We start from the raw sequence: 27,932 nt of genomic DNA, 5'->3' as shown, positions 1-27,932 counted from the left end.
AATATTTACTCAATTAAGACACAGAAAATTCCAAAAACTGCTCTTAAACAACACTGACTACCCTTAATAATGACAAAAACAACAACAACAAAATCTTAAATTAAAAAGAGAGAGAGAGAGAGAGAGAGAGATTATATTACATTTCCTATCCTTTGGATGGCAACTGGCAACAGGAGAATTATTCTGAAGCAGCCTAAAGAATTGTGATTTTTCTTTACATGAAGAAAGAAATACAAAACTGTGAAGTACAAATGAAATAAAAGAACAAAAAAAAGGGTACAAAGAGTTGTTTTGTCATACTTGTAAAGGATTGTTGAGGACTGGGATCATCTCTGTTTGTACAACTACCAGCTCTCCTGTCCTTGCAAATTTATCAGCCTCTCTTGCTATTTGAATGTCACATGGATAGTAATATTGATAAAGGAATTTTACGACAAAACGAGGAAGTAATGCTACTACGACGATGGATAACAAACTTAGCCAAAAAGATGCTCTGCCCGCCACGTGATATATCGCCCTGCCATATTAGAATGTTTTAAGTTTAAGAAGCTTCTTATAATGAATGGAGATTCAGAAAACACTACAAAATAGTATGTTATAATACATACCAGTAACCAGGAAGCGACAATATCGAATCAAGAACAATGACACAGATGACAGTCGCAAGAGTGGATCCCCAGATCACAGCATGGGTGACGGTATACCATCGAACTACGTCCATCGATAAATGTAAGTTGACAACGATGACCGTGGCAAGTAGCCAGAGATCTCCAAGGCCCGAAATGTCGACAGTGGTAGCCCAAAATGCAAAGAGGGGGATGAAGAAAATAGCAATGCTTTGCCACACAGTGTCAATCATTGTTAACCAAAATAATCTAGAGTTGTAGCTTTCCTGTCTATGGCCAGCCCCATACAGTTGAGGATAACTAAGAAGAGTCCTTCTTCCCAAGTCCTTGTCAAGAATTCCAACAACAATAGTGGGCAAACAAGTATAGATTATAGAGTAAAGCACACTGCTCCATTGGTTGATCGCCGTCGTCAATGAGTAACCAGTAAAGAGCACATACCTACAAACAAATACATGAAAATATCTAAGCCTATGATGATCTACAATAAGTTGTTAAAGTATTAATAAACTTATGTTCTTAGAACTCAATGACGCGATGGTACAACCTGTACATAGAACAGATTCTATTCAAGTCATAGGAAACTTGTGGTTATCATTTCATTCTTTTTAATTACTTTCAAGATTTGTGTGGTCTAGGAAGACATTACTCACCAAAACAAAACAAGAACAAATACTGCATTTCTGTAAAAGTTGTACAAGATCATGTAGCCCATCCGCTGGTAATTCCAATGTCCATGGACCAATAAAAGAGGGACCAAGAATCTAAATTGCCCCATGGCAAAATCCGATGCCATAACAGCTTGTCGACCCTCTAGACCACTGATACCGACGCCTACATCTGCCTTTTGGATCATTGACACATCATTCGCGCCTACAATGTAATTTAACAAGCACAAACTCTATGAGACCAAACATCCAGAGCGAAGAAGAGATGATATATGTTGATAACATAGGTTTTAGAAAGTGGGAGATAAAGGAAAACGAGAAAACAAAGGCATTGAGCATTACCATCACCAATGGCAAGTGTCATGTCAGAAGTCCTCCTCTTCACAAGAGCAACAATTCCAGCTTTTTGCAACGGGGCAACTCGACAACATAACACCACAGAACAGTTACACGATAGTTGGAAAAGCTGAAACACAGGCGAGTTAGGTAAGCGTTAGACATTCCAGAATACATAGAATTCAAAGGTTCATAAGCATTTACCTGTTCTTCGAGTTTACTGTCAAGAATGTGAACAAGGCTGCTGCCATCAATGATCAATGCAACCGAAGTCGTTACAACTTCAGTACTTCTTTCATTATCCAGTGCAACGCCAGAGGCAGTAGCAAGCTTCTTCGACATGATTATTGCATCTTCTAATTTCCTTTTGCACGATTCTGCTGAGTTGCTGTTAATTGTAATTTGGGTCATCTTGTTTGTCAAGAGCTTTGAGGAGTAACCTATTGATATGGCAGTTTCTTGCTTGTCTCCAGTCAAAACCCATACTTTAATTCCCGCGGTTCTTAAAGCTTCTATGGCTTCTGGTACACCTTTTTGTAACTTATCCTCAATGCCTGAGGCACCTAATATGAACAAATTGTTTTCGATACTGCTGGCAACCTTGCGAAGCTTAGCAGCCCTACCGATCAAAGCAGTACTAGCTTCCTCAAACATCATGTGCCATTTATCAAAGTCGGAGGAACTGAGTTCTTTCATCCCAATAACCAGGGTTCTGAGACCCTTTGATGAGTATGAATAAAGATGAGCTTTAGTTGATTGAATGATATCCATGTTCAGATTTTCACCCATCACCTTGAGCATGGAGTTATCAGCACCTTTTACAAATACTTTAAAGGTCATATCAGGACACCCCAATATCACCGACATCCGCTTCCTGTCACTATCAAACTCGTGCATTCCCAAAACATTATACCTGCAACTCAACATTAAAGAGATTGAGAAAGCAGCATTAAAAGAGTGGAAGAGGGAAAATTCTGAGCTCTTTGTTACTCAGAATAATCATTGAGCAAATAGTTATGGGACAAAAATCAAACAGCTCCAATGTTAAAGCATAGAGTGCAAAATAATATTTTCAATGAACCAAAGTCCAAAGCTAAAGCATGATCTACCTTTGTTTTTCACCATGTATGTCAATAACTATATGACCAGAAGTTCGTTCAATTAGCATAAAACCATATGCTGCAGCAGCATAAACCAATGCCTGTTCATCTGGAGACTCCCCTTGGTAGTCAATTAATTGCACTGAAGGATCAGAAGTCTCGGTAATGAGAGGAACGATGGTATTACAAGAAGCTAATGCGAGGAAGAAATCATGAATATATTTTCCATCCTTGGTGTGCTTTCCACTTTTCGATAACTGTAGAAGCTCAGGATCAGTTTTGACAACCAATTTCGGTGTCAAAACCTTTCTATTCACTGTTGCAAAACATGGAAAAAGATAAGCTAAACTAGTTTAATTGCCAAGGACATGTATAGGAGATCTTATTTAAAAAAAGAAAAGAAAGAAATAGATTCAACATAGCTTTGCGTACCTCGAACAGAGTATCCAATCTGCTCGTCGAGGGGATTGGTACTTTCACCTCCATAATCGACCCCCCAGATGCTTGCGCATCGAAATTCCATCTTATTCTCGGTAAGGGTACCTGTTTTGTCCGAAAACACATACTTTATTTGTCCTAAATCCTCATTTATGTTCAAAGCCCGACACTGAAATCTTGAATTTGATGCTTCGTCATACATTTGGGTGTCTCGGATCATGAAATAAGCCTGGCCAATACGAACAACTTCCATCGAAATGTATAGTGAAATGGGGATCATGACCTGGAACACGATGACTGACATGAGGAACACAAAAAATGCCTCCAATCCCCATCCATAGTAATTATAAGTTTCAGGTGGGTCCTTTGAAAAGTCCTTATTTCTGAAATAAGGTAAAATGTCCAAATCTTCTCTGTTTCTGATGAACCAAACAGCGGCCAAAACACAAACAACAGTACACAAAGCAACGAGAAAGAAAGAGAGCATAACAATCTCCACATTCATCCGAGTCTCGAGTCGACTTCTTTTTGATGGAGCTCCAGAACTGTTAAGCATGGCTTTTGTCTCACGGCCAGCATATACAGCAACACCAATAGCCCAACTAGTATTCTTAAGCTCACACCCACGAAGAACTATGTTTGGAGGTCCAAGAGACAGACGTTTCCCATCAATCTCCATATTAGCATGAAATCCATAGATATTCCTATTGGGTTTCTCACATTTAATCAACCCAACAATCTTCTCCTTGTCGGGCATTTTCGACATCGTCTCCTGTTTTGCATACCTGGTTTTCAAATTTGATTCCCCATCCAAATTCAGAGTTTGCACATATGCAACCCCAGTGGAATCGCTAGTAGAGAGAAGAACCATATCACAAGGAATGGTGTCATTTGCACCAATCTTAATTATCTCACCAACTCTAATATTCTTCCATTTCTTCAGTTGAAATTGACCATCTACTAAAACTGAAGCTAATCTATTGTTCTCAATTTTATCAGAACGATGCCTTCTCCAATCCTCATATGCATCTTTAACTGCAGTAACTAGCAGCACAAAAGCTAAAGGCAAAATGGAAACTCCCCGACCAAAAACAGCAAGCTGAGGAAGTTGATTGAGAACCGCAATAACAAGGAAATATATATAAGCAATTCTATGAAATTGTTCAAACAGATTCCTGGGCAGAAAAGTTAGAATCGAATACTTGCCGGTACGAATTGAATTTCTAGCGAATTCAAACTTCTCGTTTGTCTTTTCGGGATCATCGATGTAAATTAACCTCGCATCTTCGTCACTGATCTCCTTCTGGGATATGCTCAATGCTTCAGAATCAGCACCTCGAGAACCATGACGAACTGGCCTCGATCCAAAATCACTAGAACTCACTTCACGAATTGACGACTTCGATTGCAGCCATGATTGACTTCGCCGCGAGAAAGAACGATATCCCAGTTCGGTACTCGCTGAGTTCTCATTAGGACTTCGACAATCCATGGCGAACAACAATCCAGGTCGGTTCAACTCCGGTTTATGTAGATCGTGAGAGACAGTCTTGGGTGTTTTTGGAGATATAATCAGTAGTGGCCGCTCTGAAGCCATGATTTAGCAATCAGCGGCCTCTGAATTACCAACACAAACTCAATCATCAGCGCATTCATGAAATCCCCAACTTGCAAAAAACCCAATCAAACACCAAACGAGCTAAGAAAACACTAAACCCAGATAGAAAACGAGAATCCCAACTTCAAATCTCTGGTCGAGACACACAAATCAACACATTCACGAAACACCCAGATTGAGAAATCGAATTAGAATAACACAACCCAGAAAGAAAAACGAGAAACCCAAATTCAAAACTCAGTCATCAACTCATTCCACGGAATCCCAGATTGCAAAAACCTCAATCAAACACAAGAACACAAACCCCACATCCAAAACCCAGCAGAATCGTCAGTCCAACAAAAACTGAAATGCAGCAGCAAAGAAGATCAAAAGCAGAGTAAGAGCTGGGATTAACACAAAACGTACTCTGTCAATGAACAGAGAATCAGAGAGGAAACAAGAAAGAGGCCAAATGGAGAAATTTCTTAAGGGAAAATGGTAGTTGGCGAAGCGTCGTGTAAGAGAGGAAGAAGGAGATGAGAAGGAAGAAGTAGAATAGAGGAAGGTCAAAGCCATCTTAGCGTTTTAGAGAGAGAGGAGTGAAGAAAGAGGGAATCTAGAGAGAGAAAGAGAGTGAGAAGACGATCATTGCAAGAAACGGGGGAAGAAGTCGTAATGGGTGGCGACAGCAACAACAAAAAAATGGATCCACCGAATCAAAAAATCGCAAACAAAATTTGGTTTTTTTTTTTCTTATTTTCTCGCATTTCAAATTTCGATTTTGTTTTTTTTATATTATTTTGCTGCATTAAGGAAGAAGTCATTGTTCCAAAAAGACTGAATTTTTTTATTGGATGATGATATACAAAAATATATATATATATATATATATCATAGTGGTCCATTACTCGTAATTTTGTTCTATTTTGATCTCTATATTTTAAAAAATGACCGTTTTAGTCCCTTAACTTTAAAAGATGTTTATTTTAATCTTATCATTAAGATTTTGTTAACTCTTTGATGAAATTGTGTCTTATATGTGTTGAACTTGTAGGTAAAATACAAAGTCAACAACCAACACGATAAATTATTGAACAGGCAAAATCCTATAACTTTTACCATCAAGAAATCCTATATTTTTTTAGTGTAACTAATTGGCATCTTAGTTATCTAAAAATACAAGTTATCTCAATATTTTGTTTAAAGAGTTAACAGAATCTTAATAGTAGAGATCAAAATAAACACCTTTTAAAAATTTAAAAACCAAATTGGAACAATATTCAAAATTCGAAAATTAAAATATGATTTAAAACTACATATATGTATATATAGCCTGCGTTGGTCCTTGAAGATGCTTCTAGAAAGACCGCTGAATTTTGTTTAAACGGGAAAGAAATTGATGGGAAGAAATATTGATGTCCGAACTTGACCGGATTAAAAAAATAATAATAATTTATGGATATACATGATTATATTTTTTGGAATTTGAATTATTTTTTGAATTTATAAATTTATTTTAGGAAAAAATATTTTTGGTAGTTAAGACTTGAGAGAATCTTGGGTAGCCATATGATGAAAATTGTATCTTGATATATGTTTGAAAGGAGATTTAGAATTTCTAATTTAAATAACTGTTAAAATATATTTGATAATACATTAATAAATCATAAAACTAATAATTTGGTTAAATATAATCTATTAATTTATTTATTTATAAATTTGGTTATGGTTCAATTTTTTTATATAGTTATTATTTTGTAATATCATATAGTTTATAACATATTATATAATGCATATCATAATTTAACAAATATATTTGAGTTTATAACATGAAATATTATATTTGTTAATGTTTTTATCTTGTTTAATATAACTATACATTTTAAATTTTTAAATTCATAATCTAAAACGTAAATATGTTATTTTCAAAATTTGCACGATTGGGATTACACGATCTTTTCGGACTACCTACCAAAGACATATTAACTGTGAATTTGAAAACATAAAAGAATTTGGATTGCCTACTTAAGTTTTGAATCTAAATTCTATTTAATTTATAAGTTTCAAAATATTAAACACAACTCATAAATTTTTAGTTTAATTTTGATTTAGTTATTTCAAAATATTTCAAATTTACCTCTTATCCTTAATTTGATTTTCACTCACATTCATTTTGTCTACAGTATTAACTTACAAGTTAATTAATTTAAAAATAAATATGAAAATTTTAAAATTAATTATGTAATGGTCATTAACACTAATGACCGAATGAGAGTATTCGATTGAAAATTAAATTTAAAACTACAAATTTTGAAATATAGGGACCAAATATAAACAAAACGCAAAATTCAGGCTCTCTGATTGATAACCATTTGATTTTTTATTTTTTTTTTTAAAAAAATTAAACATAATTCTTACAATAATTTGCATCTTTTTTTAAGTACAATAGTTAAATTATTAGTCAATTTAAAAAAATAAAAATAACTTTTTGAAAGCTACTTTTTTAGTTTTCAAATTTTGGCTTGGTTTTTTAAATCATTAGTAAAAAATAAATAACAATGGAATAGACTTAATTTTCAAAAACAAAATAGTTACCAAATTGGGCCAACGGATGAAAATGCAACATTTTATTACCTAAAGACCAAATGAATATTAAACTCAAATATTAAATTTAAAAATGTAACATTTTTAAATTTGGAAACCAACTAGAAATTAGAGTAAAAAATATCTCCCTTTATTTTAATTTAATATTTTGAGTTTTAAAACACATTTTGCTCTATGGATTTGCTGTTAATATTTGTTTAGTAATGATTTAGTTTATGTACTTTAAAATAGCAACAATTTAGTTCAACTTTAAGATAGTAACAATTTAATTTATCTAGTTTGAAGTTTGTAACAATTTAATTTGGATAGGTTTAAAAAGTCTCAACGAATTTAATTGTTAATTTTATTATATAATCGATGAACTGGTTTAAAGTTTAATTGTTCGTACTATTAATCTACATATATAATAAATTTAGTTAAATCACAACATATTTAATGCGGAAGAGACTAAATTATTATTAAATTTAACCAACGTGAACCAAATTTATTATCTACTATACACTAATATTAGATTTTTATGAATTTGAATGTACGTATATTAAATATTTACATACTAAAGTTTGATAACTAAATTCATACTTCAATTAATATACGATGGCTACAAATATTTTTAATCATGCAAGAACAATTACTTTGGTTTTTGTAATTATTTTGACATACCATATTCGTTTCAATCAACTTATGTGAGTCAATTACGTATATATTAGAAAAATACTGATAGCGATAAATATTCATGTTAATTATTAAACCAATCAAAAATAACTTAACTAAGAAGTAAGTTTTGCACTTTTTAAATAAGTTATATGTTATAAATTTAATTTACCATGGAAGTCTATCACGATCTACTATTGATAGGTAGTCACATTTTACTATATTTATAAATTAGTTAATTCAATTTTTTTTTATTTGAAAATAATCTTATATTTTATTTATGGGGGCATTTATGGCAATTCTCATTATATTACTGTTGTGTTACTAAAAATTATGGTGATTTAATATCTTTTTGTTTTTTTAATTAAATTTAATAAATTTCCTATGAGCCTAAGTCATTTAAAAAAATATACTTTTCTATCAAGATCTGACCTTAAGTTCTGTTGGGCTATTATTTATTTTATCTATTATAATATTTTTACAATTGGCTATTTAAAAATTAAAAATGGACGTTGTTAAAGCCTTAGGTTAAACTATACAATTTTTTTTTTTTTAAATAACTGTTGATCATAATTATCTCTATCTACACCAATGTTGTGTTAGCATACACGTGTCTAATGCTAAATTTTCGTTACATGTAATTAAGGTTTGAAATATGAATGTCAATGGAAATATCGAAGTATTGATTTTATTGGAAATATTGATAAAATTTTCGAAAAAAACATGGAAATTGTTATAATTAGTTAATAAAAATTTAATCGTGACTCAATTAGACTATAATTGACCAATTTGAATCACAATTTCTATACAACATTTAGATGTCTATTATAAATGTTTGTGTAAATATTGATGCGAGAGCATAAATTTAAAAAGAGACAAAGATATTATAAAATAATATAAAGTTTGTGAATATTTTGAGATGAAATTATGTAAGAATTTAATAAAAAAAGTTTGAATGAGGTTAAAAATAAATATGTTGTTTTTTTTGTGGTTTTTTCAAATTCAATATCTTTAAAAATAAAAGTTTTTTTAATCGAAAATAAAGCTAAAAATTGAGAAAAGTTGAAAATTAGAAAAAGTAATGCTTAACAAAGGTTTAATCCTTTGTGGAAAATAATATTAGTGTATAAAACTATAGAATTGTGGGTAATTACAACCATAAAATTGAAGAACTTAAACCAAACTAACATAGTTAACTAAAAAAATCAAAATGTCGAAATTTCTTCAAATTTTCTCGAAATCTCGAAGTTTCGTCGAAATAGTAGAATCATAATATTCTCGAAATTTCTAATTCGGTGGATGACAGTATAAATATCAAAGCATGTTTTATAAGGACATAAGTTTGTAGGTTAACCTAATTTTAAACAATTATTTAATTATCTAACTATATTGAAATGAGATATTAGGTATAAAGAGAAAACTAGATTCAATGTGTTACCATCCATCTCTAAAAGTTTCATTTCTTTTTAGGATCAATTTTTTAAAAAATAACAGAAGATATATTGAGTGTTAATAATCTTTAATTTCCACACAAACATGCTTTCAATATTATTTTAATCACCTTTATGAGGTATTATTATTATTTTCAATACAATAAAAATAAAGGAATTCGAATCACAAATCTCGTGATCATTATCGTATGCTTATACTAGTTGAGCTAAATTCATTTTGACATAAATTTATCATATTTGATTCAAATAGCTATATAATTAGAATTTAATCCTATAATTTTAAAAACTTTAATTCAATCCGTATGAATTAAATATTATTTCATAATAGAGGAATTCGAATCACAAATCTAGTGATCATTATCATATACTTATGCTAGTTGAGCTAAATTCATTTTGACATAAATTTATCATATTTAATTCAAATAGCTATATAATTAGAATTTAATCCTATAATTTTAAAAACTTTAATTCAGTCCGTATGAATTAAATATTATTTCATTTTAAGAATTAATTAATTTATCATAAATTGTACATATAAATTATCTTGTACCTACTCTTTAAACCAACTTTTTTCTCTTAATACAAAATACAAATGTTCGACCAAAGAATTTGGTGTTACGATATTATGTTAAATTACCAATAAATTATGTTAATTTAATGATAATTATCATATACTTACATGAGATTGTAAATTTAATCCTCAATTTTTGTAGTAAAAAACGCATGGATTTTGGTAAATCCAGTCATATTGATATTTCAACAAATAATTTTGAGAGTGGGAGACCAAACCCTTTATTTGAAATGATGATGGATGTTTTGTACATAAATTATTTTCAATAGAAAAAAATAATATAAAGAAAGAAATAAATGGTCAATTTTAGTGTTAGTTAATTATTTATTATGCATGGGTATTGATAATTAATGGGAGAAGGAGTTGTGAGTCCAATCAATGCACATCCCCTTCAATACCTACAATGTAACTGCTCCACTCTTGGTTTTTTCTTCATCGTTTTTTCCGCCTTTTTGTCTCTCTCTTTTGTTTTCTCAATAATATTTTAGGTTAAATTACATCATTTCAAACCCTATATTTTATAGATTTTTTTTTTTTTTAAAAAAAGACCAATAGCTCGAGCAACCTATATGAATACATCGAAATATATAAGTAGTTTAAATCATTCAAGATAAAGAGTATGAAGGATTGAGATCTCTCGATTCTCAAAGCCTTACACAACAAAGTGTACCGGTATGTTTTGACTATGCCCAAACATGATAAGAAAAATAGACATTGGCTAGATTACAGCCTCATTCATTAGTCTCTTTAGTAAGAAAATAAACTTTAAAAACGATGATCACAACATCATTCAATAGATTAACAAAGATGTGGAGATAAAAAAAAAAAAAAAATACTCTTAAATTTAGAACAATATATTGTCATTGCTTCGAAAATCTTTACCTCTTTACAACGAGGGATGAACTTCAAACCAGCAAGATGGTACACGCCCCTTAGGTGGTCTCGAAGCACCCAAACCATACTATTATATAACATTTCAGTTATATTTCTTTCTTATTTTAATATAAACAACTACCTATGTTCTGTTTGATAACTATTTGATTTATAGTAATCAAACTTACAATTAATTTTAAACCTGTCTTTTGACATTTTTAAAATTTTGCCAATAATTCAAATGCTACAAATGATGAATGTTTCAAAAATCAAATGGAATCTTAGTTATAATTTAAATAAAAATAAGTAATGAGACATTAGTTTTCTAAAATCGAAGAATTTAAGTGATTGTTGATGATTTGATCCTCTCCCCTGAATGATTAAGTTGAAAAAACATAAATTATATATAAATATATTTTATTAATCTTCTAGCCCAAATATCTCGTTATCCCTTTTTCTTAAAGAGAAAATAAGAAAAATTAAAATGAATTTTCCCAATAATTAATGCTAAAGTGAAGTAGCCAATGTCACCATGTATTGTAGTTAATACACACAATTTTCCAGCCCCAAATTCTAAGATTTTTCCATTGTGTAGACGTGTTTACAAATAATTATTATTCCATTATTCACATTAAATTAGAAACCTTTAAATGATGTTCCACATGTCCATAGAAAAATAAGAAAAAAATATCTTAACATGCTTGTAAGCATTTTTATTTATTTATTTTAATAATAATAATAATAATATTTATAACAACTTTTGACTTAAGAGTGTATAACTTAAGTTAGTTAAATTATATTTGATACATTTTTAAAAGTTATTATTCAAATAAATAATGTGCACTTAATATTCTCAAAAAGAGATGCAAATTAAATGATAAGGAATTATAAAACTTCTATTTCGTGAACTCTATAAAATCACCCTAACTAATATCATTTGTTAGTTGACTAAACATCCTACTTTATTGCCCTATTTTAATATTTATTCATGAAAATTGTGTATATTTTTAGTGAATTTAAATTATGTAATTGAGAAAAAATTTTAAATTTAAACTCTTTAAATAAGAAGAAATTTTTTTGAAAAAATAAACATTATATATTTTATCTTAATTCATCAAACAAGGACAAAGGAGATTAAACCTCTCGTCTCTTGAGTTATTATTATTATTATTTTGACAATTAATAAATGGGAAATTAAACTTTTAATCTCGAAGTAAATTACGTATGGGTCTCAAAATAGTTAATACATGTCAATTATCATTAAGTTATATATATTCACTTTAACAGAAGAAAACATACATTTAATTTAAATAAATGCACATACTTTTAATATGAAGCAGTTAAGATATGATGGGTTAAATTATTATCTCACATCAAATATAATTTTGACTCTATTGCACTTGTCATTTTCAACTTTAAAAGAAATTTGGCATAGTAAAAAGAGTGTAATTTATATCTATCTCGAAAATAGGATCTTGTAAAGAAGAAATAATAATACTAAAATAGAATATAAAGATAATACCAAAAATTAATTTTTGTTGACTAAATTAAAAACAGGGTCATTATATAGATTGTTTAGAAATGTTCCATAATACCAACTCAACCAAAAAAGTATATAGTAGTTAGATGTCACTTCCTCTTGTGTAACGACTATTGTTATATAGTAATATGAGTGTAGTTCAATTGATATCAAATTTTTATTATTGATTTTGAGGTTTAAGGTTCAATTTTTCCACTCTAAATATTATAAAAAATGACTATATTAGTATTGAAATACCTTGAATCTGTTTGCTGGCACTTCGAACAACCTAGTACGGGGATCTCGCTGCGCGCCCTGGTTGCCCCCAAAGACTATTCAGATTTTGTATTCAGCATATTTATTTATTTGCAGTTATTTACGATTTTGACTATAGGGTTTAGAGTAGTGCGCTATATAAACTCTTTAACACTAGAGGTTCCGTTTTGATGTAATTTTGAAAATATTCTCTCAAATAATATTGTTCTCCCTCTGACCGTGGACGTAGCTAACACATAGTGAACCACGTATATCTATGTGTCGATCTTCCTTACTCTATGTTCCTTTTTGTGTTCTTTAATTGTCAATTTCGCAACAATTAACTATAATTAAAAATCTTTATTTAACTGTAAATGTCATAGAGTTTTCTTTAATAAATATTTGTGGGACACGGTGGGGAAATTAAACCTGTAAATTCTAATTTTCACCTATAAATTCTTAGGTTATATTGTCCATTTTCTACTATGTTTTAAGAATTCTTATAATTTTTTAAATTTGTGAGAAAAACGAGCAAAATTTTTATAAATAGAAAATAAAAAACAAAATAAGTTACCAAATGAACCTTAAATTATTGAACGGTTGAGATGACATAATCATATTATGTAAATACCATGGTCCATAGAGTTAATAAACTAATAAAAACATGAGTTGGAAAGTTTAGATTGTGTTTGGTAACAATTTATTTTTTTTCTTAATTTTTGAAAATTAAGTCTATAGACATTATTTTCATCTTAAAACTTCTTGCTTTATTATTTCCTTTTTACAAATATTTTAAACAACCAAGCTAGATTTTTAAAACCTAAAACCAGTAATTTTTAAAAACTTGTTTTTTTTTGTTTTTGGAACTTAGCTAATAATTCAACTCTTTTACTTAAAAAATATTTTTTTAAAAAAAAAAACTATTGTAAGAAATTGGGAGGAAATAACTTTGATTTAAAAAAAAAAAATCAAATTGTTACTAAACGATAACTTAAAAAAATATACTAATAAAATACATATTAATGTAATTTGACATAAAAATCAATATATATTTTATATGTTAAATTACAAATTTAGTTTATATAATTGGGACTAAGCTTTAATTTTGGTCCATTTCCGAAGTTCATGGTCACAAATCACCTCTAAACTTTTATTTTAAAAGAAAAAAACTTACATAGAATGCCATCATTTTCATGGTCAACTATGAACCCTAACATAAGTAGCTAATGTAATTGTCAAATTCTAAAAATTAAATACCAAATTTTAGTCCCTATAATTATTTAGAATTTGTTTTATTTTAATTTACGTACGTTCAAATTTAATCTCCCACTTTTTCTAGATATACCCATAGGTGCCAATTTTGTAATATAACTCATTCTAAAGACGCTGACATTCATCGATATGTCACAACATGTTCATAAAGTGAAGGTCCAACATTGATATTAAATATCCACAAATATCTTTTATAAATACTTGTAAAACATGAAAAATATCATATATTTAATTCAAAAAGAATATAAATACTAATAATAATATCCACAATTTAACTCAATGATAGAATCAATTTAATTATTTACAAAAATAAATTTTTATTTTTTATTTACAAAAATATAAAATTAAAATTTCAATATCGCTATTAAAGTCCTTAACCGATTCAACGAGCGAGTGAGCGTTTATTTATTTTGGGAGAAAAATGGTTTATTATATTTTGATGTGAAGGCAACTTTCTCCTGTTGACCGTTGGGAACAAAGTACGTGAATGACACTGCACCTAGGACTGTTCAAACCCTCGGTCAGGAAGTCTGACAAATTTTCCACGTGGCATGCCAAGTGTATAATATATAATTTTTAGGAAAACTTTAAATATTTGAGAGAATAATAGGTAATAATGCATTGGTCCTTAGGTTTTAGGTCTAATTTTTATTCATCTCTAGGTTTCACACTCAGTTATTAAGTTTTGAATTTTGTTATAATTTAGTTCATAGATTTCGAAATGTTATTATTTTATCATTGATATTTAAGTTTTATTTTAGTTCCGTCCCTATATTTCAACATTTACATTTTTAACATTAATTTTTTACTAAATACTCATTTTTTATCTTCAGTATTAATGTATGCTAATAAATTTAAAATAATTAATATACTTAAAATTAATTAAGTTTCACGGTCTTTCATCACGTTTAAAATTAAAATTAAATTTCATATCATAATTATTTTAAATTAATTAAGAGATATCGACTTCAATGATTGGAAGTGCATATTTAATGAAAAGTTGGAAGTTAAAAATGTAAAATCTTGAAATCTAGGGACCAGATTGAAATAAAACTCAAATCTCAAGGGTAAAATTATAACGTTTTGAAACGTAGGGACTAAATTGAAACCAAACTCAAAACTTAAGGACTAAAAATGTAACATTTTAAAACTTAGGAACCGAACAAAAATTAGATCCAAAACCTAGGTACTAAAAATGTATTTTCCTCACACACACGAATCTCAATGGTAAAATTATAACATTTTGAAATTTAGAGACTAAATTGAAACTAAACTCAAAACTTAATAACTAAATATGTAACATTTTAAACCTAAGAACCTGACAGAAATTAGATCCAAAACCAAACTCAAAACTTACCTTTTTAAACTTTTATGTCGGTTAATTATTAATTAGACCACATATTCATATCAATATATTTGTAAGAATAAATTTAATCGGATGTTATTTCAATAAAAAAAAAATGTTAAAAAATGTATAACTCGGGAATAAGGGTAAATGCACAAATTTAATAAACTACATACGCTTGATTGTAACAATTAACAAGAACATGGAGACGGAGTAATTGATCAAATTAAAAGTTTAGGGATGTAATTGTAACAAATCATATAATTGAGGTGTGGTTTGTGCAATTTTCTAAAATTGATAATTCAAGAACATTGTCCAAGTCTCGTTATACAAATACGTCACTATTATAAACTAGGAATGTAACAAAAAAAACCAACAAAATAAAAAATAAAATTGATCCAAACACCGGTTTGGTTTTGTTGTTAAATGTAGAATTGGACATATTGGTATATAAAGAAAACAAAAAAGATTATTGGTTAGTTTGATTTTTTATTGAACAAACCAATCAAAGTCGAATTGAACGAATAGTATATAGATTATTGGTTAGTTTGATTTTTTATTGAACAAACCAATCAAAGTCGAATTGAACGAATAGTATATATATACCCTCAAATTTGGATAGACGGTATATTGTTAGTATTTTATAATATATGTTGTATGAATGACATATTGTATCATTACTTTTATTTTAATTATTATAATGTATGTTTGCTCGATATTGGAGATTTGAATCTTTTACGAACTTGAAAAGAGAAAAAAAAAACTTAGATTGTGTATTTATGTAAACAAATGATTGTGTATTCATTTTTAAAAAATATTAGTAAAGACCGACTTCTTATTTAGGGGGTGTTTGACAACCAAGTAGAGTTGCCAACTCGATGTTTGACAATCAACTTTAAATGTTGGTGGGGTTGAGTTGGTTCCCAATTCTCTCTCCCTTCAATGTTTTTAATGGTTCCACCCATCGGTCTTCGTTAGCGATTACAACTACCACACTCTGGTGACATACTCCGATGACCACATTCGGGTGGCCAACTCCGACGACTAACTTCGAGCTCCAACAACTACCACCGATGACACTCCGACAACCAATTTCGACAACCACCTTGGTTAAAAAAACTCTAACTTCCATATTCGTACGACCAACTTCAATGAAGAACTCCAAGCTCCACCAACAACCTCTGACGACAACTCTTGCAACTAACTCCAACGACTACTTTCGCACAAGCAACTTTGACGACATACTCTACCTATCACTTTCGCGTTTTCAACTTTGACGACCACTTATAAAAATAAAAATAGTGGGTTTAATTACCCACCATTTTTTCACTCTCACTCTCGCTGATAAAAATAAACGGTGAGTTTAAGGAAAACGTAAAGACCGTCTCTAATTTTTATGACTTTTAAAACTCCCTTCACTAAAAAAATTAAACTTCTAATTATTTTTTAGAAAAAAAAATATCTCTTTCGATTTGATTTCAATTTAGTCTATACGTTTCAAATATTACAATTTGACCCTTAAGATTTTAATTTTGTTTAAATTTGGTATTCAACTTCAAAGTTCACACTTTGAATTTTCAAATTTTCATTCAATACTCATTATTTTTCTTTGATTAATTAATTAAGCTTCACTATTTTTTCATTACTATTAAAATTAATTTTGAAATTTTAGTAATTGTTTATAAATAAATAATAAATATCAACACCAATGACTGAAGTGGGTATTTAGTGAAAAATCGAGTTTAAAAGTATAAAATTTGAAACTTATGGATCGAATTAAACCAAGACACAAATCTCAATGGTAAAATTGTAACATTTTGAAACATAGAAAATTGCACGAATCTATCTTATATAGAAAATTGGAATATTAAAGCTCTTTTTAGTAACCATTTTTTCGTTTGTTTTTTTACTAATAGTTTAAAAATCCAGCCAAATTTTAAAAAGTAAAAAAGTAAAATTAAAAAAAAAAAATTATTTTTATTTTTAGAGTTTGGATGGAAATGCAACTTAATGCAAATCATTATAAGAAATTGGAAAAAAAAAATAAGCTTAATTTTACAGAATAAAAAACAAAAAACAAAATGGTTATCAAACAGGGTCTAATGAACAACTTTTCTCTTAAATTTTTATTATAGTTTTCAATTAAAAATAAATAAACATTTGAATTATTTTCCAATTCCAAAAACAAAGGCCTTTTTTATTTTTATTTTTTAGTTTTGAAAATTTAGGTTGATTTTAAAAAAATTGGTAACCATTTAGTTTTTGGTTTTTTATTTTTGAAAATTAAGTCTATTTCCTTCACATTTCTTATGATGATTTATATTTTTTCTAAATACAATGTTGAATTCTTAGCCAAATTTCAAAAACAAAAATAAAATTTTAAAACCTAATTTTTAAATTTTTAAATTTTGGCTTGGTTTTTTAAATAATTGGTAAAAAGTAGATAACAAATGAAAAAAATTTGGAAGTAGAAGTAGTGTCTATAAATTTAATTTTCAAAAACAAAAAATAAAAATCGAAATATTTATCGAACAGGATCTAAAATACAAATAATTTACGAGAACTTAATGTATACCCTTGTATTATTTACTTACTTGGCCTAAACTTTTTTATCTTTTAGTTGAACCAAATAAGACTAATGGAAAGTAAAAAAAAAATAAATAAATAAAAAATGTAATTTTATAAAGTAGAAACTTAAAAAATAAAAGTTATTAAACGGAGTGTTTTTTTTTGGCAAATTAAATGCAGTGATTATAAAACTAGTTCATTTCAAAATCATTTGGATTATTATTAATATTTTTTTTAAAAAAAAAATTGGATTAAAGATTAAATCAAACCGAGTCAAATAATAAAATTATATTATAAATATTATAATAGAAAGTAGATAGATGTCCATGTTTGGTGTCCAAATGTCACGTGTCTTGTAAATACACATCATCAGTGTCCAAGTCATTCTACATTCTACTTGCAAAGAATTCTATAAATACAATATTTATATGATAGTGCTGTCATGACAAAAAATTATAATTTTTCACCCTTGATATTAACGACAATAATTATTTGTCATGGGTGTTGGAAATCTACCTAGATACTATGAATCTTTGAGAGACTATTAAAGAAAGAAATACGACATCCAGTCAAAACAAAGTAAAAGCTATGATTTTCCTTCGTCATCATTTCTACGAGAGGATTAAAAATGAAGTATTTTACAATAAAAGATCCTCGTATCTTGTGAAAAATTTGAAAGAAAGGTATGATCTTAAAAAAAAACAGTTATTCTTCCTAAAGCTCGTTATGAGTAGATTTCGAATAAGTAAGTGATTACAACTCCGCATTAATTAAAATCACTTCGACGTTGCTATTGCGGAGAGAAAATTATTAATGTTGATATGTTAAAGAAAACATTTTTTACATTTAATGTATCGAATATGCTCCTGCAGCAGCAGTATTGAGAGAAATGTTTAAAAAATATTCTGAACTAATTTCATGTCTTCTCGTGGTGGAACAAAATAACGAGTTATTGATGAAAAATCATAGATCTCGATCAACTTGAACTACACTAATCCCGGGAGTGAATGCGGTAAATGTTAATAATCGTGGTTGAGGTCATGATCGCGATCGAGATCGTGACTGTAGCAGATGAAGAAATAATTATTATTTTCATGGTGATCGTTTTGATCATTCAAATTTCAAAAGAACTATACAAAATGATGATCACAAAGGAAAAGCTCCACGAGATAAAAGTTTAAAAAGTGTTGAAAATAAATGCTTCAAATGCGGAATGATTGGGCTTTGGTCACGTACCTGTCGTACATCAAAACACTTAGTTGACCTTTATCAAGCCTCTCTAAAAGAAAAAGAGAAAATGTGGAAACAAATTATGCATACCGGGATAATGACATATTTGACCCATCCCATATGATAAATTTAGATGTGACGGTCTTCTTTGAATTTCCTAAATAGAAAATCGACATAATTGATGGAACATCTAGCGTTTCATTTGACTTTGGAAATATCTAGACTTTTATTTTTTCATCTCCATGTTTTTTCCCTCTTAGTAGATGTTAATCTTTGTATATTTTAAATGTTGTTTTTCTTATGTAATTATTTTCTTTTAATGAATAAACCTGGATCATTTTACTAAAAAATGAGTAAAGAAGATCTATGTCTAGTAGACAATACAACTACACATACAATACTTACAAGTATAAAATATTTTTCCAAATTGACAATGTTGAAAGCAAAAGTCAATACAATATCAGGTTTTGCAGACCTGATTGAAAGTTTTGGAAAAACAAATATTATTTTGCCTAAAGGAACTAATTTTACAATTGACAATGCATTGTTCTCTAGTCATTCAAAGAGAAGTCTACTTAGTTTTAAAGATATACGTTGCAATGGTTATCATATTGGGACTGATAGTAAAAATAATGTGGAATATCTATATATTATCTCTACTATCTCAAATGAAAAATGTATATTAGAAAAGTTGTCTACTTTATCTTCTGGATTGTATTAAACTCATATACGAGTAATAAAAACATATGCAACAATAAACAAGTTCATGAACCTAAATATATTTGCTATTTAGCATGATAGATTGAGTCATCAAGGGTCTATAATGATAAGAAGAATTATTGAAAAACCAAGTGGACACCCATTGAAGAGCCAAAAGATTATTCGTTCTAATGAATTATTATGTGATGCTTGCTCTCAAGGAAAATTGATAATTAGACCATCACCAGCTAAAGTGGGGACTAAATCACCTACATTTTTAGAATGAATTCATGGTGATATATGTGGACATATTAACCCACCAAGTGGAGCATTTAGATATTTTATGGTATTAATAGACGCATCCAATAGATGGTCATACATGGTGCTTATTATCAAATCGAAATCTTGCATTGCACGATTACTTGCTTAAATAATTAAGTTAAGAGTCCAATTTCTTGATCATACAATTAAGACCAGTCGTCTTGATAATGCTGGTGAATTTACATCTCAAGCTTTTGATAATTATTGTATGTCAATTGGGATAAATGTTGAACATCTTGTAGCTCATGTTCATACACAAAATGATTTAGGAGAATCATTTATAAAACATTTGCAATTAATTCTAAGACCATTACTTATGAGAGCTACGCTTCCTTCATCTATACGAGGACATGTTATTTTGCATGCAGTGCCACTTATACGCATTAAGCTAGTATCACCATTACAATTAGCTTATAGTCATGAGCCAAATATTTCGCATCTGAGAATTTTTTAATGTGCAGTATATGTTCTAATTGCTCCACCATAACGCACTAAGATGGATCCTCAAAGGATATTAGAAATATATATTGGATATGATTCCCCATCAATTATCAAATATCTTGAACCCTTGACGAGTGATGTATTTATTGCACGATTTGTTGATTGTCATTTTAATGAGACAAATTTTTCAACATTAGAAGGATAAATTAAAAAGAAGGATAAAGAAATTACATTAAATGCATTGTGTCTCATTTAGATCCCTGTATAGATTAATGTGAACTTGAAGTTCATAAAATAATTCATTTGCAAAATATAGCAAATCAATTACCAGATGAAAAGAAAGTAACTAAGTCACATATACCGACTGCAAATATTAAAAAAAATTGATATCCCTACGCAAGTCGTCACTAATGAGTCTGGTATATGCCAAAAATGTGGTAGACTAATGGGTTCCAAAGATAAAAATCCTTAAAAAAGAAAAAAAACAGTCGAGAAGACTTGGTTGAGGATGTAAATACCCATAAAAAAAATCTTCACCATGACTAGTGAGGAAGGTGAAATACTTAAAGATAATAATGAGATTTCAATAAACTATGTCATGATAGAAAAAAGATGGAATCAAACTAATGTAGTTATTGACAACATTTTTGCGTATAATGTTGCTCTTGATATTATATCTAAACATGAGGATGGAACCAAAATCTGTTGAAGAATGTTGACGGAGAAAAGATTGGCTTCAGTGGGAAGAACAATCAAGGAAAAATTAAACTCACTTTCACAACGTTAGGTTTTCTTACCAGTAGTTCGAACACCAAAAGGTGTCAAACCTGTGGGATACAGATGGGTATTTGTGAGAAAAAGAAATGAAAATAATGTGGTCAGCGGATATAAAGCATGATTAGTTGCACAAGGTTTTTCATAAAGATTTATGGTGGTGGACGCAATTATATTAAGCTATTTAATTGGTTTGACTGTGTACGAAAATCTGGACATGCATCTTATGGATGTGGTCACAACATATTTATATGAATCTCTTGCTAATGATATTTATATGAGAATCCCATAAGGATTTAAGGTACCAGAAACATATAAATCAAATTCCCGAAAATTGTATTTAATAAAGTTACGAAGATCATTATATGGATCGAAACAATCAGGATGAATGTGGTACAATTGCCTAAATGGATGTTTGTTGAAAGAAGGATATTAAAATAATCCAATATGTTCATGTGTTTTTATGAAGAAATAACAGTAATGATTTGCTATTATAATTGTATATGTTGATGATTTTAATATAATTGGAACTCTTGAAGAGCTTTCAAAGGCAGTAGATCATCTTAGGAAAGAATTTGAGCTGAAAGATATCAAAAAAATAAAATTTTGCCTTGATTTGCAAATGGAGTATTTAGTAGATGAGATATTTGTTCATTAGTCAACTTATACAGGAAATTTTTTAAAAAGATTTTATATAGACAAAACTCATCCATTGAACATTCCAATTGAAGTTCGTTCACTAGATGTGGAGAAAGATGTATTTCGCCCTGGAGATAATAATGAAGAACTTTTTGATCATGAAGTACCATATCTTAGTGCACTTATGTATCTTGCTAATAATGCAAGATCGGATATTGCATTTTCGGTAAATTTATTAGCAAGATATAGTTCTTCTCCAACAAAAAGACATTGGAAGGAAATTATGCATATACTTCGTTATCTCCGAGCAACGATTGATATGAGTTTGTTTTATTCAAATAAACCAAATTTTGATCTAGTTGGCCTTTGTAGATTCTAGATATTATCTGATCCACACAACTATATCTCAAACAGGTTTTTTATTTACATGTGGGTGAACTGTTGTATCGTGCCGGTCAGTGAAGCAGACCATAATAACCGCTTCCTCAAAACATGCTGAAATTCTTGCAATTCACGAGGCTAGTCAGAGAATGTGTATGACTAAGATCAGTGATTCAACATGTTCGAGAAACACATGATTTGTCTTCTAATAAAAATCTTCTAACGATATTATACGAAGACAACACAACATGCATATTCCAAATCAAATGAGGGCATATTAAAGAAGATAGAACATAGCATATTTCACCAAAACTTTTATACACTTATGATCTTGAAGAATATGACATCACTGTATAACAAATTTGTTCAAAAGATAACCTGACAAACTTATTTACAAAACCATTACTAACCGCAACCTTTGAAAATTTGGTGCACAATATTGGAATGTGGTGACTCAAAAATCTTACGTGATGTTTTTATGGAGAGGAGCAAACATATTGTATTCTTTTAGGACTATAGATTATATAAAATATGTACTATTTTTCCTTCATTAGGATTTTTTCCTAGTAAAGTTTTAACCAGACATATTTCATATATATGATAGGCATTTAAGGGAAGTATTATAAATATTATAATATATAGTAGTCCATGCTTAGTGTCCAAATGTCACGTGTCTTATTATTAGTGTCAAAGTCATTATGCATTCTATTTGCAAAGAATTCTATAAATAGTGGTTATTTGTAGGTTTTGTTGGTGTGAAAATATTGGTAAGAAATCCTAATTATTTTTTTTTTTTTGAGAAATTAAAGGAAATCTCATAATATTAATATTTTATTTATTTATTTATTTCATATCTATATATTTTCATATTTTTTTATTATTTATTATTTATTTATTCTATATATTATATTTATTATATTATGCTTTATTTATTTGATATTTATTTATTTTATTATATATTATTATTATATTTATTTTAATATTATATTTTATTGGCATATGTGTTTCTTTATACTCCTCAAATTCACAATAAATTAGTATTTTTATTAAATAAAATTAGTATTTTCCAATCTTCCCGTTCACATATTTTTAATTTTTTTTAGTTACATGTGTTTAATTCAATAAATAAATCTTTTTGAAGGCCGTTTCACAAGTTTATTTTATCGTTCTATGAGTGTAGAGAAAAATAATAGAAAAAAAAAAGGACCTTTTTGGTAAATTGATTTTGGGTCTAATTTCTATTTAGTCCATAAGTTTCAAAATATTACACATTTAGTCATTAAGTTTTGAGTTCAGTTTTAATAGAAAATTTTGCTTCAATTTGGTCCCATGTCTTGAGGTTTACACTTTTAACCTCAAATTTTTACTAAATTTTCACTTTTTTTTTTTTGGAGTTAATTTATATTAATAAATTAAAAATCATTAAAAAAATTATAATTAATTTTTACTATTTTTATCACTTTTAAAATTAAATTTAAAATTTCACTTCTAATTATTTTTAATTAATTAATAAAAATTGATGTCTATGATTGAAAGCAAGTATTTAATAAAAAATTGAGGTTAAAAATGTTTTAATATGTACAATCTTGAAATGTATGGACAAAACTCAAATATCAATAAATTATAACATTTTGAAATTTAGATTAAATTGAAACAAAACTCAAAATTTTAAAACTAAATATGTAATACTTTAAAATTTAAAGATCAAATAGAAACTATAACTAAAATCTAGGGACAGAAAAAGTATTATTCCAAAAATAATAAAAAAATTTAATCATATTATAATAGAACAAATGACTCGATATTCAAATGATAAGGGATTTAAAGATAGAAAAATGATATTTTATATCTTACTAATACTTTTATTTTAAAAGTATCTCTATTTGAATTAATTGCAAATATTTTTTAAAATATGGTTTAAATTTCAGTTTTAAATTCAATACCCATTGTTTAATTAAATGACATAATAAGAAAAATTGCGAACAGTCAAAATTGGAAGAATCTACAACCTTTTTTTCCCCTTAAAAAACATACTTTATATTTACTTATTTATCCAAGTAAGACCGTTATTTAGGTGGGAGTTGACTTTGACTTTATGGAGGCCTTGTGCTTTTAGATCTAATTATTGAAATAATTGAAGTTTAATATGTTTTGCCTTTTCCCATGTTTCTAACTTATTTTACTTGAAATCTGGTGTGTTTAAATTAAAATAAAAGTAGGAACTAAAATAGTTATGTTTAAAAATAAATAAATGTGCTGAAATAGACATTTCTAAATTTTGAGGATCAAAATAGAAAAAATTGAAGAGTTTGGAACTGATAAACAAAAATTGAAAGCTTAAGAAATCAAAATAAAATATAGATAATTATTTTAATTTCAAATATATATTATTTTGGTCTTTAAACTTTTTGGAAAATAGCTATTCGAAATATATAAAGCGATTTCATTTTCAACTTCACATCTTTCTTTGGCTTATATTAAGAGATCTTATAATAATTTAGCTCACTCTAGCCTATTTCTAGATAAGACCTCTCTTTTTTGCTATTTTTGGCTTAATAAATTTAATTTTTTCTTAAAAAAAAGGCAAAAAAATGCATTTGACTTTATTTTAATGTTATCCGATCAATGACGTGAATTTGAGTACGTGTTCTAGTATATTAATATAAACATGATTTCAAGTAGATAGTAGAGTAGATAAAAAAAAAAAAAAAAAAACCTTGGATAAAATTAATTTTAAGTAGAAAAGTAAGGTAACAATGACATTAAAACAGAACAAGCTAGAAAAATCTAAGTTTTTTTTTTTTTGAGAAATTTGTAGATAATGTATCTTGTCCGACTTATTTTTTATTTTACATTTTTTTCATTGGATTTAGTATTCCACTTTTATCATTGTCTATTATCGTTAAAACTTCATAAAATGAAAAGAAAACAAGAAAAAAAAGATAAAGTTTGAATTTAATATGAAGTTGGTTTTTTTTAAAAAAAAATAAATAAATTAACAAAATATTAATTTCACCAAAGATCTTCTAATTTTTCTAATTCTTCTTCTCTTTTCTAATTTTAAGTACTTTAACTCTATCAGAGAGGGGAATGATAAAGATTTATTTTCCATTATTAGTTTTTTTTTTTCTCCTCTCTTTCCAATTTTACATTAATTAAGGAGATGGGTAGAAAGAACACAAATATGCTGCTTTTTCCGTCTCTGAAGTAGGTAATTTGCCGTCTTAAAGCTATGGTAAATTTTCACGTCTCTCTATTTTTACTATGAACATTTATTTTCTTCTTTTCTTTCAAATTGCCAAATCGTGTCTCAAGAATCAATATCAAATATGCAAAATTGATTTTATCTTGTGTCATGGAAGGAGAAAACTTAAGTAGAGATTTTGTTGATGTTAGTTAGTCTGTGATATTCTTTTTGTTATTTAATAAATCTCCTTGTTTTGATTTGATTTTGATCTCATCGTTTAGCTAATTGGAGAGTCATTTTTATAAAATTTTTTACCCGCTTTTTTTGTAACTTGTAACTTTTTTATTTTCTTTGATATGTCACAATTTTATTTCTAATTATTATTATCACAGGTAATTAGTTACAGTGAATTTGTAATTTTCTATATATATCTTTACATAAATCTCATCCCTCATTTCTCAGGTGTAAGTCAAATTAAAAAAAAAAAACAAAATATTCACCATAAATATTTATTAAATTAAAAATAGCAAATTAATATTTGGTTGGAGGCGGAGTAGTGTTTCTTTATGGGTTTTCGTTAAATTCCATACATACATGAAATATCTAACCAAAATTAAATTTGAGAATTAGTTCCGTTATCTTCGTGAATTATTTTAATTCATACATGAAGCTGCAAGTAAATATATATTTTTTAAAAAGAATAAATTTATGGGTTTTATCGTTAAAAGTCCATAAATACCTGAAATTTCTCCTTAATTTAAAATTCTATATTTGAAATCATTTTCACAAAAATTAACAATTTGAATTTGAACCATCAATAACAATTTTAAACTTAAAAATAAGATTGGGTAGTGTTCGTTTTTTTTGGAATTTATTAATTCCTTAAATACATAAAATTTTTCATTAAATATCGATGACGGAGATTAGAATCATCAAAGTTTGATATTATAATATTCTTGAAGTGTAGGAAATTATTTTGGGAATCTAAAATAAAATTTTAATTTATTTAATGGTTTCGATGCTATTCACAATTATTAACTCATGTTTTATTTCTAAAATATGAGCTAATAAACATGAGACATTTAAAAACAAAATAAATAATATTTCGTGGACCTTATTTTTTAATTGAATAATAAAAGATAAAATTTGGTAACTCTTTATTGACCCATAAAAGAGGATATCAACCCCTCCGCATCTCGATCACAGTTGCGACAAAATTTCCAAAAGTTGGAGAGGTCAAAGTCATTTGATTAAAAAGAAAGACATTCTTTTATTATTAATTTCACGATTTACAAAAATATTAGTCAAATATAGATATATTTGTATATTTGAGATTGTGATATTTGTATCTTTATTGACAATGTAATTATTGAAGTGATTTTTTTTTTTTTTTAAAGAGAAGATCTTAGCGATAAAATAATTAAATTTATAATTTAACCAAACTCATTTTACAAAGTAAGATCAATTTTCTATTAGATCAAATTTCAATCTTAGTCTATTCTCATGGCTCCTCATCCAAGCTCTCCCATGTACCTCACCCAAAAGGTAAGAATTCATATTTAAATTAAATTTAATGTTTAATTTTACACTTTTAAATATAATTTTCATATCATCAAAATTAGTTTTGAATGATTAAGCACATGTTTTAAAGTGACTTTGAAAATTTAAAAAAAAAATGATTTTAATTATTTCATAATCACTCTTAAATATGCCATAGTCAATAAACGAGCGAAGTAATTTTCAAACTCGCTTCCCCCTCTTTCTCATTGTTAAGTGAATCAATTTAGATTATTTTAAGAATTCTTTTGGAAATATCCAGTACATCAATTCTAACTCGTGTATAGACTTCTTTAAACATCGAATTAACAAAATCAACGATTTGAATTGATATATAAATGATTTTCAAAGGAATTTGAAGGTATAAATTATTGATACATCTAAAAAAGTCTGGGACTTAAATGAATAGAATCAGTAGTTTATTGTCATAATTGATATAATTCTAAAGTTTGGAGGTATAGGTTAATATTACGGCAAAATCAATTTATAACTCTAAATTTTGGAGTCATGTCAACTAAAATCATGAGCTAATAATTGTATTATTTTTAACATCGAACTTTCGTGAGTATATTAATTTATCTCCTACAAATTTCGTTTGACTATTATCATATAAAACTTATAATTTGAGTCAATTAAACTTTTGAATTTCATAAGCCAATCAATTTAGACCTTTCATAGTGATTACCTTTGAAAATCATCAATACATTATTTTCCAAATGTCTGTAAACTTCTTTAAATGTTGGTTTTATGAAATGGATTATTAGAGTTAATGCATGAATGTTTCTTAAATTATTTTTTGACTAAGAGTAAAAATTGATTTATTTAT

General features: G+C 28.0%; 1 protein-coding gene across 1 annotated transcript; it reads right to left on the bottom strand.

Annotated features, from left to right (window-relative positions):
- Positions 1–70: 70 nt before the first annotated feature.
- LOC120075419 (phospholipid-transporting ATPase 1) lies at positions 71–5,477 on the bottom strand. The gene is made up of 7 exons (XM_039028799.1): positions 3,163–5,477; positions 2,740–3,046; positions 1,835–2,543; positions 1,637–1,760; positions 1,280–1,499; positions 609–1,067; positions 71–517 (listed from the first exon to the last, which is right to left on the bottom strand). The coding sequence occupies exons 1-7, from the start codon at positions 4,763–4,765 to the stop codon at positions 295–297; spliced, it is 3,645 nt and encodes a 1,214-aa protein (XP_038884727.1). The 5' UTR covers positions 4,766–5,477; the 3' UTR covers positions 71–294.
- Between the last annotated feature and the right edge of the window lie 22,455 nt (positions 5,478–27,932).

The sequence above is a fragment of the Benincasa hispida genome, chromosome 4 (genome assembly GCF_009727055.1).
Source record: "Benincasa hispida cultivar B227 chromosome 4, ASM972705v1, whole genome shotgun sequence".
Lineage (NCBI taxonomy): Eukaryota > Viridiplantae > Streptophyta > Magnoliopsida > Cucurbitales > Cucurbitaceae > Benincasa > Benincasa hispida.
The sequence above is the reverse complement of the archived record's forward strand: the minus strand, read 5'-3'. Positions and strand labels throughout refer to the sequence as shown.

What these genes read in the sequence shown, in the direction of transcription:
- LOC120075419 (XM_039028799.1), bottom strand. Translation starts at nt 4,765, where the DNA reads ATGGCTTCAGAGCGGCCACTACTGATTATATCTCCAAAAACACCCAAG. An exon ending in GACACTTGCCATTGGTGATG is followed by an intron (nt 1,500 to 1,636) that starts GTAATGCTCAAT and finishes ATTACATTGTAG; the next exon opens with GCGCGAATGATGTGTCAATG. An exon ending in TTGTCGCTTCCTGGTTACTG is followed by an intron (nt 518 to 608) that starts GTATGTATTATA and finishes CTAATATGGCAG; the next exon opens with GGCGATATATCACGTGGCGG.